The following is an 18299-nucleotide window of genomic DNA, read 5'->3' as shown; positions in this document are numbered from 1 at the left end:
TAAACATTAAAAACTCATAAAATAATTAGCTTATTTATGCTTTTTAGCAGTATTGAATTATTTCTGCAGCACTGACTGAAGTCTATTAGTTCTATTTTCACAATGAAATCTGTAGAAGACCAAGTTGTACAAGAAGAACTAGGATACCAAGATGAAGAGGTATTGAAGTATATTTGTTTCAGTAATAATTTTCAATGTAAGCTGTCTCTTACAAGAAATGTAATAAAATGGATAGTTTATCTACAAATAATAAATATATATCTATGTTTATATTGTCATTACTTATCAGCATCAAAAGAGTAAGAGTACCGTAGTTGGCAGCAGGCAGGTGACCTCAGCTAAGAACAAAAAGTTAAAACAGGATTGGACTTGGTACCTGAGGAGCAGAGGGCGAACCGGTAGTGGCGGCGGTGGGAGGTGGTACCTTGCTCAGTAGTAGTAACTGTGAAAGGGATCTTGGAGTCCTAGTGGACAACCATTTAAATATGAGCCAGCAGCGTGCAGCAGCTGCCAAAAAAGCCAACACAGTCCTAGGCTGCATCAACAGAGGGATAGAATCAAGATCACGTGTCAATACCACTTTATAATGCCTTGGTAAGGCCACACTTGGAATACTGCATTCAGTTCTGGTCGCCACAATGTAAAAAAGATGTGGAGACTCTAGAAAGAGTGCAGAAAAGAGCAACAAAGATGATTAGGGGACTGGAGACTAAAACACATGAAGAACGGTTGCAGGAACTGGGTATGTTTAGCTTAAGAGAAAGAAGGACTAGGCGAGACATGATAGCAGTGTTCCAATATCTCAGGGGTTGCCACAAAGAAGAGGGAGTCAAACTATTCTCCAAGGCACCTGAGGGTAGAACAAGAAGCAATGGGTGGAAACTAATCAAGGAGAGAAGCAACTTAGAACTGAGGAGAAATTTCCTGACAGTGAGAACAATTCATCAGTGGAACAGCTTGCCTCCAGAAGTTGTGAATGCCCCAACACTGGAAGTCTTTAAGAAGATGTTGGATAGCTATTTGTCTGAAACGGTATAGGGTTTCCTGCCTAGGCAGGGGGTTGGACTAGAAGACCTCCAAGGTCCCTTCCAACTCTGCTATTGTATTGTATTGTTCCTAGGAGTTTATCATATATGGTCATTGTCCCAGTCAGACCCGGTGCATAACTTGATGGTCTTCTTGGACTCACGACTCCTGCTCAAATGTAGATGGCAGCCATGGCCAGGAGGCCCTTTGCCCAACTCCACATTGTGCACCAATCAAGCCCTTTCCTGGATAGGGAAGCTCTTATGTTCAGTCACTTATGTCCTGGTCATCTCCCGATTGGATAGTGCAATGTCCTCTACATGGGGCTATCTCTGAAGAGTATTTGGAAGTTTCACTGGTGCAGAGTGTGGCCATATGGGCCATATTGGGTGCCCAAAGGAGGACACATAGTATATAACACCCTTGCTCCATGAACTGCATTGGATACCAATTTTCTTCTGGGTCCAATTCAGGTGTCAGTCATCACTTATAAAGTATCAAATTACCTACAGAACTGGCTTCCCCCCTTCTCATCAGCCTGTCTCACTCAATCAGGCAGAGAAGATACACTGCAGGCTCTGTCAGTCAAAGAGTTTTGACTGGTGGGTTCTAGGAAGAGAGCCTTCTTGCCCCCGCTTTATAGAACATCCTTTCCTCAGAAGTGAGGAAAGCACCCCCCCCTTCCCCAGTATCTTCTAGTCTTGAGTGTGGGGGCACAGAAGATCATGCAGCTGTGGTGCTAGCTAGTCACATGAGAAATCCTCTCACATACCTATAATAACCATCTTGAGATAGCCATTTTAGGTTTTTTTTTTTTACTTTTCCTCTTTCATTCTATAATTTCAAACATTTTAAACATAATTTAAATTTTTATACAAGGTTTTATTTATTGGTTATAGCCTGTCTTGGGGGAGATGGGCAGTTTAAAAATATGAATATAAATAAGTAAATAAATATAACAACAAATATTCTGTTCTCATGTTACAGGAATCATTTTTCCAGGACATTGATCTGTTACAGAAGCATGGAATTGTAAGTACATTCAGGGATTAAATTACAATACTGTAACAACAGCAAAAGTTTATGTTTTCTCAATGGATTTAAACTCTTTTGATACACTTAAACATAATTCTATCTTTCTGTCTTTTGTTATTTATACTTATATTTATCCTAGTACTTTTTTTTCTATCTGTACTAAAAGGAGAAGATTGTGCATATGTGTGTTTTTATCTGTATTTTTATGAAAGTAGTTTACATATGAGAGAGAATGGCTGGCATGAGAAAGAATACTTGACATAAATGAATATTGTAAAGGAAACATGTTTATTTCCTTCATAGAATGTAGCAGACATTAAGAAACTGAAATCAGTAGGAATTTGCACAATCAAAGGGATTCAGATGACAACTAAGCGGGCATTATGTAATGTGAAGGGACTTTCGGAAGCCAAAGTAGAGAAGATAAAAGAAGCAGCTAACAAACTTATAGTAAGAAAAAATCCTACTAGATTTTCTTTATCGTTATTTCCTACAGGAAACCTGAGAATGTACAGGTAGTTCTCGACTTTAGTGTATGAGATTCACTAAACTTAAACATACCACATTTTCTAGGCAAGTATTTCATTCTACACTTTTCTGGTTTTGTTTTTATTTTATTTTCTCTTTTCTCACTTCTCAGAAAAACTAGCAAAAAACACTAAGATTTGACACTGTCTTGCATTGTATTATACATATACATATGTATTTACATATACCGTACGTATGTACATATACATACATGTATTTAAATATAAAATGGGTTTTCTGTCCAGCTCACTATAAGGAAACTCTGGGTGGCTTACAATATTAAAATAAAACCATTAATGTATGCATAAATATATAGATTTATATTAAAAATTACAATAAAATACAAATTACAACTAAAAATGAGAAGGGAAGAAAATATATGAGAGGGAGGTGGGAACTACTATTAATTAATCAACCACCCCCAGGGTAAAATTCCCCTATCAGGGCTCCAAGCCAACAGGCAGAACCAGGTCTTCAGGGTCTTACAGAAAATCAGGAGGGTCGGAGACATTACAACCTTAGGGGACAAAATGTTCCAAAGGACTGGGGCCACAACAGAGAAGGCTCTTCTCCTGGACCCCGGCAGCAGAGTTTCTTGATTGATGGGGTGGACTGCTGGCATGGGTGGGATGGACCTGTCCCATAGGGATGAGATGGTTCCTCAGCTAATCTGCCATGCAGGGCTTTATAGGTAATAATCAACACTTTGAATTGCACCCTGTAGCAAACCACTAGCCGGTGCAACACTCAGAACAGTGGTGTAACATGGGCCACTTTAAGGGCCCCAAGGATTGGGCACACGGCCCTATTCTGCACCAGTTGAAGCTTTCAAATGTTTTTCAAGGGTAGCCCCATACAGAGCACATTGCAGTAGTCTAAGCATGAGATGACTAGGGCTTGAATGACATCTAATCCAGGAAAGGCTGCAGTTGATGCACAATCCAAAATTGTATTCTAGCCATGGCTAGAAGATTCTTGAGTCCAGGAGACACCCCCCCCCCAGACCTAAAGCAAAGTCTCACATCTTTTAGTCATTTGGTCAGAGTCATTTGGTCTTGCCATGGTTCAGCCAAAATCTGTTGTTCTTCAGGCTCCCATAGCCTCCAGCACTCATATTTCATCCTGTTCTTCCCATTTAACATGTTTCTTAATCCAAATAGTTTATGAAGAAATTGGATTTTGCAAATCAATAACCAATTGTTTCAAAGTAATTTGGATTTAGTCTTCCTCAGATCCTGCTTTGACTCAGTCACCTTACAAATCAATCCCATTCAGTTAGGAATTCTGCCATATCTAATATATATCCTTAATTTACTTTACCACATGTTTTGATAGTTTGCTGCATGGAATCAAGCCTTGCAATGTCTAGCCAAGTAAACAAATGGTGAAAACCTAGAGTAAATCTAAATTCATTAGTTCAGCTCAGGAATCTGAAATGATCTTGTAAACAGAATATAACTGTAAAAAGTTACTGCGTTTTACAAAATAAGCATTAACTACTTTAATGCGATTTTTAAATTCAAGAGCTGTTCAAGGTACATTTGGAAATATACCCCACTACGTATTATGCAAATTACACTGAATAACATATTCAGAACTTCAGCTAGTCCTTGACTTATGACCACAATTAAGACCAAAATTTCTGTTGTTAGCAACATAGTTGTTAAGTTGCATAAAGGCTCTTCTAGCCACCATATCATCTACTCGTTGAACAGGAGTTATGAGTCCAGGAGGACTCCCAGGTTGCACACTGGATCTGTCTGGGATAATGCAATTCTATACATATTTAATGAGTATAAACAATTTTATGAGTGTTAAGTGAATCACTGCAGTTGTTAACTTAGTAACACAGATGTTAAGTGAATTTGGCTTCCCTATGACTTCGCTTGTCGGAAGATTGCAAAAGGTGACTACATGATCCTGGGACACTGCTTCCGTCATAAATGTGAGTCAGTTGTCAAACATTGAATTTTAATCATGACCAATGGTCATTAAATGTGAAAAACTGTCATAAGTCACTTTTTTCAATGCCATTGTAACTTTGAACAGTCACTAAAACTGTTGTAGATCAAGGGCAACCTGTTCACTACTATCACTACTACATGGTTAGGAGTTTTATATTAGTATTATATAATTGTTTGCTCTTACTACTAGCATTATTTGTTCAGTGTACAAAGCAATTTACAAATATTAAAGACAAATAACGTCAAGACATATTAAATAGTTTCATTTTTTCTCTCCCAGGAACCAGGGTTTCTGACTGCTTTTGAGTATAGTGAGAAGCGAAAGATGGTATTCCATATTACCACTGGAAGCCAGGAATTTGAGTTAGTAAACTGACAACCCCATACCCCTACTTTTTTTCATTTCCTTCATGCTCAAGTTTTTATTCAGTTTTTATTTTTATTTTATTTAGTTTTTATTCTTTTGATTTTAATTTAGTTCCAACTATCTATGCTGCCCCACTCACTCACACTCACATGTCAGTGTGGTTTATGGAGGGTTTTATTTGTCTTCCCCCAGCAGTTCTCTTCACCCACCTTTAGAACCGTCCCAATCCAAGCCAGCCATTCGCAAGCCTAGATTAATTCCCCAGGCAATGGCCAATTAGTCCACAACACAAATAGCAAACTGCTCAAACATTAAATCCACAAATGAGAAATAAAGCCCCCAGGCAAAACATAAAGTACATCCATGTTAGCTGATGGGTTATGGATATTCAGAGCCCCAGGAAACATGAACAAGCATATAGCTACGACCCACACACATTGCTTTCAGCAATGCCTCCCTCTGCCTGCCATGCTAAATAGCTCCCGGTGCAGCCCATCAAGAGGGGCAAGGCCTCCATTTCTCTGCCCTGCGTGCTCTGAGATTCACCATAAATGGCAGACAGCTCCTCCCACTCTTCTTCACTGATCTGCAAGCTGTCCCCAGTCAAAGCCTTTTCTGATGGCAGTTCAGGGTCAGGGAATTATCTCATTCTCCCTGGAGCTGGCTTCTGAGGAAGCATTGGAGGAGTCGTTGGAGGAGTCATCCAAAGGAGACATCACACTATCTTTATTGCCTTAGCAGTACCATAATTAAGCATTTAACAGTACCCCTGACATGTAATCTAGTCCCAGAGATTATACTTTCTATTAGGTAAAATAATTTTTTTAGAGAATGGGCCAAATACTGCTTATTAAGGGACAAATTATTTTAAAATTAATTAAATTAATATGTAGCATACTCTATAAACAATTGACAATCACTGGATTGTAATGGGTCACAAGTTTAGTAAATTTAAATGGTTGCTTTGGTTTATAAATAAACTTCTGAAAAAAACCCAAAAGAGAATATTTTGATTAATTACTCTTCTTTATATTTCTGTCTTTTGCAATATCATATATCAAGTAAATAATTGATTTTACTACCATCTCCTGATATTGTTAAAGTTACATTTTAGTAGTTTTCATTTTAAGCAATATATTATTCCTAGATAATTTAGCACACTAGATATTCTATCAGCTCCCATTCTCTAGATACAAGCAACCAGAACCACATGTGAACAGTCAGTTAAGTGTTTTATTTCTCAAGCCTATAAACAGCCTATTGCATCTGGGTGAGACTAGATAAGGTTCAATGGCATTCGAGGGATGTGTGTCAGACTTTGCTTTCTTGAGCCCATGTAGGAATTCCAAACTAATTTCTTGTTTGTCTCCTGGCTTGACCAGTCTCAGTCCTATACATTCCATGATTTTAAGTTTTTTTTCTTCTTTCCAGTAAACTCCTAGGTGGTGGGATTGAAAGCATGGCTATCACAGAAGCCTTTGGAGGTTAGTGAACATATGGGGGAATAATTCCCTGAAGCTATAGGAATTAGAAGTATATTGAACAGGCAATATATTTTCATTTGTTTGTCAATATTTTAAAGTCATAGTCTTTTTTGAACTGGAAAGAGCTATACCTTTTTTGTATTTTGGGGCCTACTATATATATGTAAGTAAAATGTATCAGATTGTAGTATAACTAGATCAGTTTTCTTAGTGTGATACCATTCAGGTTGGGTAGAATTCCCTGAAAATATTCAGATTGTGAATTTTCATGGTAGTCATTCCAGAGCATCTTTAGCATGCCTAACTGGGAAAGCTGCTTTAAACCCATTATTAAAATTACTACCGTAAATGCCATCTTAATAATATGCAAATATTTTTTAAGTATTTGAACTCTGCATCACTGCATAAATGTTGTTTCTAGTTGAAGTGAATGGAACCTCAAGTAGATAGTAGGTAGGTATCCACTAAGTAGGCCACACCAGAAAAATCAACTTCACAGGACAACTAAAGTTATACTATAGTGACAGAATCTTGCAATCTTCTTTTTTATACACCAGTGAATCAGGAGGATTGTCTGTATCACTTCTGAATACTATCTTCTTCCTCAGACTTCCAGAAGATTTCAATTCTATCTCCATATTTCTATAAAACTATCTCCCTCACAGAAGTGTCCCTTTTGAGTGGTTTTCATATCAATTTCATTGGATAACGGAGTTCTGCATATTATCATGATATACAATTGATCCTTCCATTATGTGATAATATAAATATTTTTATATCAATATATAAATCTTTATAAAAGAGAATTCATCTGAACACTGGAGCTTTTGTGCCAGTAAACTGATATGATTTCAAAGAAGTATTTGTGTTAGTCTTTGGAATGAAAACAATAAAGAAACTTTGGACTAATTAGCTAATCTATTGTTGCATGACAACTTCCCTTCTTTACAATTTTTAAATTTTTGTTTTTATAGAATTCCGAACAGGCAAAACCCAACTTTCGCATACTCTTTGTGGTATGTATCAAATAATAATTATATTGAAAACTGCATGTTCAATATGCAAAAATATGTTGATAGCATTTAAAATCACATATATATGATGTGTGAACATTCTAAATACTAAACTAGATGAAGAATTAGCTTTCTTCTCTACACTGGTGGATTGTATTTTTCACTTGGTAAGGATAACTCTAATCCTGCCTTCAGCCCCATAGCCTTTCTGACTCCCTAGTATGAAAGCAAGTCCCTAGATGCTGCATTACAAAGAAATTAGTTATACTGTATATTTAAACAACCATATTCTGAGGGGAAGAACTATAAGAATTATCTTCTAGTCTTGCTCTGGCAGGTTTCTTAGCAATATCATCTACCTGAAGGTATTTCCCAAAATCATTGCAATAGAAGAAGTATATTAAATGTGCAGGCTCCGAAGCTTTCTGATCAGAATCTCCATGGTAGTGGAAGAAGAGCAGCCAGGCTAAGCAGATGATACCAGTGGTGGGTTGCCAATTTTTTTACTACCAGTTTGGGTACGCAGAAGCATCTGGGTGGGTGGGCAGTCTCCTGCCACCATAATAGCAGTTCTCCCGATCTGGGCCAAACCGGGAGCAACCCACCTTTGGATTATACTATGTATGCAGCTGGTTTGTCATCAAGTCAGAATACTTCATATGTTCCATCTGACAAGGGAGAGGATGAACGATCAGCAAATGAAGATGAAACTTCTTCCATTGTTTCTGACAGCATCCATTTTATGGCAGCCTTAGATTTTTCAATTTTACTATATTGTACAAGATAGGTGTGGAGGAAACAGTACCTGGACCACTAGAATATTCTCAGCTTCATCCAGGGCTGCAGCAATATTTTCGTTCCCTTCTAATCTGCAAATATTTATTTGTACAGAATTTAAGGCAAAATACAATATACAAGAAAAAAAAATACAAATAGACAGCCAATATAAAATACAACAACAAAAACAAATCTATATGACCATCATTAGTTCCCATTTCACCCTAAAAATGCCACTTCTAAAATGATTTTATAATAAGTTAAGCTCTTTCATTTTGATCTTTACTCACCTAATTAACATAATAGTATGGAGCTTTTGATACAGAGGCTGATAGAAAAAGTGGGATTTAATGTAAAATTCATTCATTGTTTTGACAGTAATCCATTGATTTTGGATATTTGAAAATTTGTTACTATTATTATTCATTTTAGTGACAGCCCAACTTCCAGGTGCAGATGGATATACAGGAGGGAAGATTATTTTCATTGACACAGAAAACACATTGTATCCTGAATATATTGTGTCGAATGAACAGGGTGAAAGGATTTCAAAGGATTTCCTATACAGTATTAATAATACATTTTAAATTTGAGCTTATGGGACAACATAAGCAGAAAAGACATTTAATGTGCAGAGAGGAGAAAGTGAAAGCTAATTAAACAAATCTACCACAAGCAAGGGAGAGATCTTCTCATTTGCCACTCATTTGCAATGTGTCTTAATGCTTACTTGGATACATGTTGTTCTCATAATGTGCCAAACACAAGCACTTTCGCCATGAGGTTTTCAATCTGGAGCTCATAGCGAACATCTTTATGTTGTCAATTAAGTTGAATCCAAAGTTGTGAAAACAGCCTGTCAACTAATTTGCTTCCCTAAGCTAGGATGGAGGTTGCATGCTAGGAGTTGAGAAGTAGGAGATACAGGAGAAGTCACTAAAATGGGGACATAGTTCATAAACACAGGAGGAATTTGATGGAATGTGAATTTAATTTGTCCTTCAAAATGAGGTCAAAATACAAATAGATTTTTAGATCGTAAGTTTTGGAAATTTGCATTGCATCAAGACTGGTTTGCAAGTAACATCTGGCAATCAAAAGAGCAGTGTTACTAAAAGGGGGGAATTAGCAACTGGAAGTGGTCAGTTTTTAGGAGATATTTGTTTTTATGAATAGACTTCAGCTATATATCTGAGAACTGAATTAAAAATCAGATACCTTAACTAAGAAACACTCCAGTCGTCCAGATCGCCTACGTGACATTGCTGATCGCTTCAATGCAGATCATGAGGCAGTTCTTGACAACGTCTTATATGCACGGGCTTATACTAGTAAGATTGGAACAAGATGGCATTGGAATCCCGCTCATTTTAAGAATGAACAATTATGCATCAAGGGATTATCACTGGAATTATATCTATTTTTCAATTTGTGTTTCTGTTTTGAATATACTCAGGATAATTTTCACATAAGATTAAGTTATCAGAACATATTATCTATCAGTTTATTTCTCCTCCCCAAAGAAATATTTATATTGCCTTCCCTTCAAACCATATCACTGCACTATATGAATTCTGCATAGTGGGGTTTGTTTATAACACACCAGAGAATGTTTTCTTAAGGAAATTCATGTAATAAAGGTATTTTTTCTTTTTCTAATACAGTGTTCTGTATAAACACTCTTTTAAATGTTTAATCTAAATTTTCTAAGTTATTGTGATAAAACCACATTTCTGCAAGCTTGTTATAATTAATCAATCAATCAATCAGAATAGAGCTGGAAGGGACCTTGGAGGTCTTCTACTCCAGTTCCCTGCTGAAGCAGGAGACCCTATACCATTTCAGATAAGTGACTGTAGAGTCTCTTTTTAAAAACCTACAGTGATGAAGCACCCACAACTTCTTATGGCAAGCTGTTCTACTGGTTAATTGTCCTCAGTTAGGAAGTTTCTCCTTAATTCTAGGTGGCTTCTCTCCTTGATTAGTTTCCATCCATTGGTTCCTGTCCTGCCTTCTGGCACTTTGGAAAATAAGTTGACCCCCTCCTCTTTGTGGCAACCTCTCAAGTACAGGGATACTGCTATGTTGTTCCCCCTAGTCCTTCTTTTCTCTAGACTAGCCAAACTCAAATCCTGCAACCGTTCTTCATGTGTTTTCATTTCCAGGCCTTTAATCATCTTAGTTGCTCTTCTTTGCACTTTTTCCTCAACATCTTTTTTGTAATGTGATCAAAACTGGATGCAATATTCTAGGTGTGGCCTTACTAAGGCTTAGATTAGATTTCATTAAGTAAATAAATAAATAAATTAGGCAAGTCACATCAGATATTTGAACATGACATTACAGATGACTTCTATATGGAAATATTGCAGAATTATAAGTAACATTTATAATTAGGTATAGAAACATTAATGTGACCTCATCTAGAAATGAATATTAATTATCATACTTTGCAGAATTTTCAAGAGAGGACTTCAAATATTTATGAACTATTTAGCTTCTTTTGGAATTATTTTAAAGTAACGTTTTAAAAATTGCAACATAAATATACTAAAATTTAGTTATGACAGTTGTAACAAGAGCTCAACTACTATACATCTTGGTCTACCTAGCAAGTGCTTCTTTTTTCTGATTTAAAACAAGTATTATTATTACTATTTCCTCTTTGGAAGGTGAGCATCAAATGGAACTACTTGATTATGTTGCTGGCAAATTCCATGAGGAACCTGGCATCTTTAAACTACTGGTATATATTTTATAGTTCTGTTTATTATATGCTTCACTTCCTTTAATTAATATGTTACTCTTTTAAATTTATTCTCATAAGCAAATGTCTTTTTGACATTTAATGTACAGATAATAGATTCCATTATGGCACTGTTTCGTGTGGATTTTAGTGGTCGTGGAGAATTAGCTGAAAGGCAACAGAAACTTGCTCAGATGCTCTCAAGACTTCAGAAAATATCAGAAGGTGGGATAAAGTAACAAAAAACTTCTTAGATTAAACACATGATTTTATATAAACTGTTTAATCTTTTGAAAATCCTAGTGAGATTGAAAGACATAAGGGATGGAATCTTTTTAGTAATACTATATATATATAGTATGCCATCTTCAGGCTGGTGCCTTTGGCTTCGTGCTTGTGCAAGCAGTTGGTGACCAATCACTGCACCCCCCTCTGACCCCCACACAAAGCAAACAGACACAAGCCATGAACACATGGCCAGACCGCAAACTCGGAGCCAAACCAAAGCCAGGGATGTTACACCACAGCCATCTGCTAAGGACATTACATCACAGAACTCAGGAGGTTACAATGCAAAGGCTCAGGATGTTACAATGCAACCAACCCACCAAGAGGTTGCAGCACAGGACAGGATATCACTACAATAGAGCTCAGGATGTCATCACACAGCCCATTACCCAGGTCGTTACAACACAAAAGAATAATAGGCACACAGCCAGTACCTCAGCCACACAGGATGTTACAAAACAGCCGACTAATCTGCAAACATCAACTCTATCAACTAATCAAGATGTTACAACACAGCCAACCAATCCACTTACAGCAACAAAGCCAGCACTCCACACACACACACCAATATTTATAGAAAGACGACAGCTCTGATCACGCTTTGCTCGCACAAGCACGAAGCCAAAGGCACCAGCCTGAAAATGGCAAAGTGGGACCTCATCGAAACGTTGCCAAGATACTCTCAATCTTACACGGGAAAAGACCCAAATACGCCATATATACATTTGTGCCCGTGGTGGGTTGCCAAATTTTTTACTACTGGCTTCAGTGCATGCGCAGAAGCGTCTGGGCGGGTGGACGGAGCCTCCCGCCACCACCATTACTGGTTCGCCCAATCTGGGCCAAACCGGGAGCAGCCCACCTCAAATTTGTACTCCACAAAAGGATGCTTTTAATTACACTTACAGAACACCTTTAAATTTGGTTTTAATGATCTGGTTTAACTTGATACTGCTGGTTATTTTAAACTAGTATTTCCCAATCTTGGTCTACCAGATATGTATATTTCAACTGAAAGAATTCTTAGCAATAGGAAATTTAAAGATTTAATGTCCACATAACTGAAAGTTAGAAAATTTCCATATTATTATTTTATTTGTCCATTAGGGTTATTAAAACTGATCTTCATGCTTTTTCAATATTGTGGAGAGTTTTATAGGCATAGTTTATTAGAATGCTTTAACAAAAGATTGTGAAAAAAATACTAGCAGAATATTTTTTCTCTCTCTCTCTGTTTATTCCATCTTTTGGCCATATTTTTTCACTGTAGAATATAATGTGGCTGTGTTTGTGACTAACCAAATGACCTCTGATCCTGGAGCAACTATGACGTAAGTACCGGTAAATTACTGGTATTGTTCTTAAGTCACAGAAATAGGATTTCTTAAATGATATTTTTAAATCACGGAAAAAAGGTACTCTAGAGACCTAAAGACGACTCGGTTTTATTTTGAACCATACTGATAAGGGATTCTAGGGAAATAGTTCACCTGAATGTAAGTTCAGATAGGAAAAATGAATGAAAGTCCAAGCTAGGTATGTAGTTGAAATGAGTCTTTATATTTTAAATATGTTAAAAAAGCATCTGGGAAAATGAGGTGAAAGTTACTGAGCAAAACTGAGCACAATGCAGCTATTTCTTGTGTTGTCTCATCTGGGGAAAAGTCCTGCTCTTAAAATTATTTTTTGCTTTTAGAGTGGAATTATAGGGTTCTCAGATTAGACCAATTAATATTCTCCTTCAATGATCCTTAGATGGATTGAGACTCATACAATATCTTGTTTTCCCATTGTAGATTATAGGGAGTTCACAGCAAGCTTGCTAATAGAGCATACAGCTGTGTGAAAAAGTCCTGCACAGTTTATGGTTTATGACATTTTTGGATAGGCCATTGATTTTATGATATTTTATGCTAACTGCTATGTAAATATTGTTATATTTAAATAAATGCTGGTGGTTTTTAAATGAAAAGCATAAGCTTTTTGCAATTTGGTGCTGTTTGGATGGGGATTGTGAATTTTCTTGCATGCTTACAATGCATGCTTACAATGACTATGAAAACAGATTAACTGATGCATACCCAGTGGCATACATGTTGCAATTACTAAGGCCGATGCTAGTGTTTTGTTAACATTTTTATTGTTTGTGGCCCTGAAAAGGACCGTTTAGGTGACCAAACATTGTTACTAATATGAAATTGGCCAGCCCTTATTGCTTATCCCCAGGCGGCATCGCTTCAGCATAGACTTTATAAGCCTTTGCACGTGATCTTTGGTGACAATATAGTGCCAGGCTGCAATAATGGATTCAATCAGGTCCTGCTTGGTCTTTGGATGCTTCTTGCTTATTTCATAACCAATCATGGTCCACAAGTTCTCAATTGGGTTCAAATCCAGGCTCTGAGCTGGCCAATCCAGGAGTTGAACACCATGCTTCTTCATCCACTGCTGGACGGACTTGGCTCGATGACAAGGAGCTTTGTCACCCTGGAAGTAAAAATCCTTCCCTACAAGTTGCTGAGCTGAAGGAAGCATGGTCTTTACCAGGATTTCAACATACTGCTTGGAATTAATAATTCCCTGCATAATTTGTATCCAACCAATACTAGAAGCAGTGATACAGTCCCAGATCATCATGTGCAATGGATGCTTTACAGATAGATTCAGGCAGTACGGCCTAAATTCTTCAGCTGGAAATGTTCTGACATACTTATTGCACTGATTCCAGTCAAGTAGCAATTGCTCTCGTCATTGAAGATTACCTTGGCCCACTGTTCGTTGATCCACTTGGCATACTTCTTGGCCCACGCACATTGACGAGACTGGTGAGCGTCTGTGAGCAAAGGTTTACTTTGAGCCCTGCTTTGAGCCCTCTGGCAAGCAGTCAGCGATGCACTGTGCTTGTGCACACTTTTATATCACGTTTCACCACAAATTCTTGTAACCTGAGGTGAGGTAAGCTTCCTGTCAGCCATTGAAATGCATTGCAGAGCCACTTTTGTCGACTTTCTTGGTCTTCCAGAGCGGAGCCTGTCATAACTGAACCAGTTATTTGGTATTTTTCAACCACTCTGCTCACTGTGGTGCGATGGCATTTCAGTCTCATGGCTATTTCTGTACAGGAGTAACTCTCTTCATGAAGTACAATGATGCGATGCCGCTGCTCAGAACTGGTGAAAGCAAAAGCCTTCATCCTTGTCCACAGCCAGAGCTAAATTAAATTTCCCAATGCTTTTCATGCCTATTTATTGTCAGAGAGTATGACAACATTGATTGGCTCATAGATTTAGCCTCTACATTTTGATTGGTCAGCCAAAGCTCGCAGCTGATTGGCTACTTTAGATCCTAACATTCTTGAAAATTCAAGTTGTGTTTGTTTTAGCACATAAACTCACTCAAAACCTTAAAAAGACTTTGGTTATATTAATAAAAATTATGCATCTCGATCCGACTAAAGAAATTTTCATCAAAGTACTAATTTTGCATGGTTTCTATGAGTGAAAAGTTGATTAAACATGTAAAGAGGAAAGAATGTTGAGTCAATAATTCATTTCTTTTTGTCAAGCATTAGCTCTGTTGTACGCATTCTCATTTGTATTCAGATTGTGCTATAAACTGAGGAATGACTGGTTATTATTTTTAAATTTAGGTTTATGCCCCTTTTTGTCCAATATCAATAAAGCCAGTGATTAGTAGTAATATGTGGAGGAGGGGGGAAGAGTGAGAAACTGAGTACTTGGTATAGTGGTTAAACCATCAAACTGCAGGTACCTGTGCAGGAGTCCAACTCACCTGAAGGCATACGGACAAACACACAATAATTAAAAGAACATTATTTTGTTAATATTGATGTTTCCCATGGCAAACTATATATCAATATTATTTCAAGATGTTCAGAAATTTAGGGCCATATTTCCCACTTTGGATATAACAGCTCAGTCTTTATTTAATGTAGTTTTCAAGCTGATCCCAAGAAACCCATTGGAGGACATATCCTTGCTCATGCTTCTACAACAAGGATTAGTTTGCGGAAGGGAAGAGGAGAATTACGTATTGCCAAGATATATGATAGGTATTATAGAAATGGAGTGGTACAGTACACTATACTTCAACATACTCTTATGTGATCATTGTGTCTTATTTGGGTTTTAGTTTTTAAACGAATGTGTAAAAATTAAGAAATATGACTAAATTACTTTAATATATTGTCAGTTGTAACAGTACATTATAATATACATTACAATATAGAATAGAATACGTAGTTTAGAATAATATTTGGCCAAGTGTGATTAGACACACACGAAATTTATCTCCAGGGCAAAAGCTCTCAGGGTCTATGCAAAACAACAGAGTAATCATAATGATACCAAGATCAAAATTATTATCCTTTTATACTTGACACTATCACTTCTTTTTTATGAGATGCACTTCTTTGTAACCCAATTCTATCAACTCTAACTTCTATATTAATAGCATGCTTCTGTTCAACTTGTAATATAGAAGTTAGAGTTGACGACGTCACATGAAACATAAACATTTAATGCCTTAGAATTCGGTTACAAAGAACTGTGTGTTATAAAACAAGAAGTGATAGTCTCGAGTCATGGATTTATCTATGTGTATGGAGATTTTCAGTTACCCAGGTCATGGTTGTCCTAAAGGCACTTTTCAGAAGAGTTGAAGAAGCTTCTTGGATGAGGAGCGAAATGTCTTCAAAGAAAAACTAGAAAGTCCAATTGCCTCTTGAAAAAGTGCCTGGACACACGGATTGTTAAGCAGACAGATCAAAGAAGCTGTCTTTTGAGGCAGGATAGCCAGTTCCCTTCCATGTGCAGAATGGAATTTTAGTGCCTGGCTGGAGAAAGAAATTCAGATCACAAAGATCTGAGCTTCTTTTCTCCAGCCCACTGCAAGAGTTGCCCTCACCTCCATGTACAGACAGGAACTGTCATTTCTCCAGCCCTTTATAGAAATCTCTCTCCCTCAGCCCCATTAGTCTCACATATGAAGGGAACATCTTCCAGTAGTGGTAACAATTCACAACTTTTCCTGCCAACGTCTCATCTGCTTTCTGCACAAGCCAACAGAGAACCCTCTGAAATGCAGTCATATGGTAATTGGTGGCACGGCAGCAGTTGTAACTTTGAGGACAGGGTTAATGTTATGGTTCCAAGTAACCCTGACAGACAGATCATAACTATCCTTTAAAAATGTTGTAATTTTAAACAGTTATTAAATGATCCATTGTAAGTTAAGGACCACCTGTAACAAGATATCCAAAATGACATGTGTAACAATTGCTTCTACAATGAGAAAAGCTAAATGAAAATTACATTATTTTTGAAGGTAAGTAACAGCAACTATAATGTATAGGTTTATAAAATCTGGGCTGCAAAAATCCCACCACTACGGTATATAGGGACAAAATGATACAGAAGACTAACGTTTTGCTCCTATCTAGTGTTCTGGATTTCTGCAGCCAGTTCTATCATGCATAGTATCTCTCATTTATTTACACAATTCCAAAAGGAAAGTAAAAGAATTAATTTTTATTTCTTTTTTCAGTCCTGAAATGCCTGAAAATGAAGCCACATTTGCAATAACTGCTGGAGGAATAGGAGACGCCAAAGAGTAGGCTGATCTTAGTGATAAACAACTGAGAAACTCCCATGAAATTATATCAAAAGTTATTTAGTTCCTAGTTACTTCTGTTTATTATTCCAAATTTAGAAAAGTTAAAATTGAGAGGTAGAAATATGATTGCTGGAAATGTTATCTTTTGATATTGCTGAGCATATCTACATTGTTCATAGGACAAGTCAATCATGTGTAATCATCCTTTTCATAACAGCGCTAATTTTGTGCAGGTATTTCTACTAGGAGTTAGAGTACTAATGCACTGCAGTTTTAAAAATCTGAAAAAAAGTCTAGAGATCAAAAGAATCAATTTTTTTATTTAAAACATCTCAAAATGCTTTACGAATCCTTAAACATTTTAAGGACTTTTAGAGTATTAATTTTAGCTTTAACATATAGAATTACCGTAATTGAAAGTAATTAAAAATATATATAAATTTGGCAACTCTCTAGATAAGGAGTTTCTAGGTAAAGTAGGCTGGAATTAAAATTGGAAATTGGTTTTACACAAGGAATATTCATTGTTTGCAAAATTTAAATATTTGTTTAATTGTAATTAAAATACCTGTACATGTACTTCATGTAAAATCAAACAATTGCCCCTCTTTTTTTCTTTGAAAGCAAATGATACTGTCTATTCTATCTATGGATGTGTAAAATAAGTCTCACAAATCTAAGTAAATATTTTATGGCATATTCTTTTCCTGTTTCCTGTTAAAGCAATATTCATAAGTCTATGTGTTTTTCTTGAATACTGTCACTCACCAGAAAATAACACTGAACTTTCTGAACATAAGTGGGAGTACTGGAAATGCATGACCCTCCAGAATAGGTTATTTCACTTTTTAGATTCTAACTAGCTGATAACCTGGCATTGCCAGGTATTTATTTATAGGGGGAAAATGTCCGGACCAAACGTAATTTCTAATGTTGGATTTTCCCCCTTACCGGAGGGAACCCCCTTGTGGAGTACTGTGAAGCCGTTACCATGGCAATTCCACTGTGCTGAACAGTAGAAGCCATTTTAAGGCACAACAGGCTGTATCTTAACAGAACATATACACTGAACAGTTTTAGAAGTATCTTACCCCCACAATATTTGTTTCCAGAGGATAAGTACCAAGTTGCTTGAGATGTTCCTGTCAAACGTTTTAGACCATAACAGTCACTGTCTTCACATGTCCATACTGGCTGGACCAATGGGCAGTTGCACATACTGAGAGGGTATCAGTTTTCCTCCCCATCCCCAACCTCTTTTCACAGAGCATGAGTGAAAAACCGCCCTTCTGCTTAAAAAAAATATCCTGCTTATGTACTACCGTGTAATTGATAGGAAAGTCCATAGAAAATGTGTGGCTACCATGGCATTCTGTGGCATTCCTATCTCACACCCCATTGTTAAGAAAAAGGATTCCAGGAAGATAAAACCAGCAT

At 36.9% G+C, this 18299-nt stretch overlaps 1 protein-coding gene across 2 annotated transcripts; it reads left to right on the top strand.

Moving 5' to 3' along the window:
• The first annotated feature begins 81 nt into the window (after nt 1–81).
• Nucleotides 82–16918, top strand: DMC1 (DNA meiotic recombinase 1). 2 transcript variants are annotated; one of them, XM_081958714.1, is made up of 13 exons: nt 82–159; nt 2014–2058; nt 2365–2511; nt 4834–4916; nt 6352–6404; nt 7379–7420; nt 8627–8699; nt 9434–9525; nt 10867–10940; nt 11051–11165; nt 12499–12559; nt 15184–15300; nt 16794–16918. In XM_081958714.1, exons 1-13 carry the CDS (start codon nt 103–105, stop codon nt 16861–16863), a joined length of 1029 nt encoding a protein of 342 aa, XP_081814840.1. In that variant the 5' UTR covers nt 82–102; the 3' UTR covers nt 16864–16918. The 2 variants fall into 2 exon arrangements, with proteins under 2 accessions (XP_081814840.1, XP_081814841.1); XM_081958715.1 differs by lacking the exons at nt 8627–8699; nt 9434–9525.
• Nucleotides 16919–18299: the final 1381 nt, after the last annotated feature.

Source organism: Natrix helvetica (assembly GCF_964273705.1).
Source record: "Natrix helvetica genome assembly, chromosome: 6".
Lineage (NCBI taxonomy): Eukaryota > Metazoa > Chordata > Lepidosauria > Squamata > Natricidae > Natrix > Natrix helvetica.
This window is presented reverse-complemented; position numbering and strand designations above follow the sequence as displayed.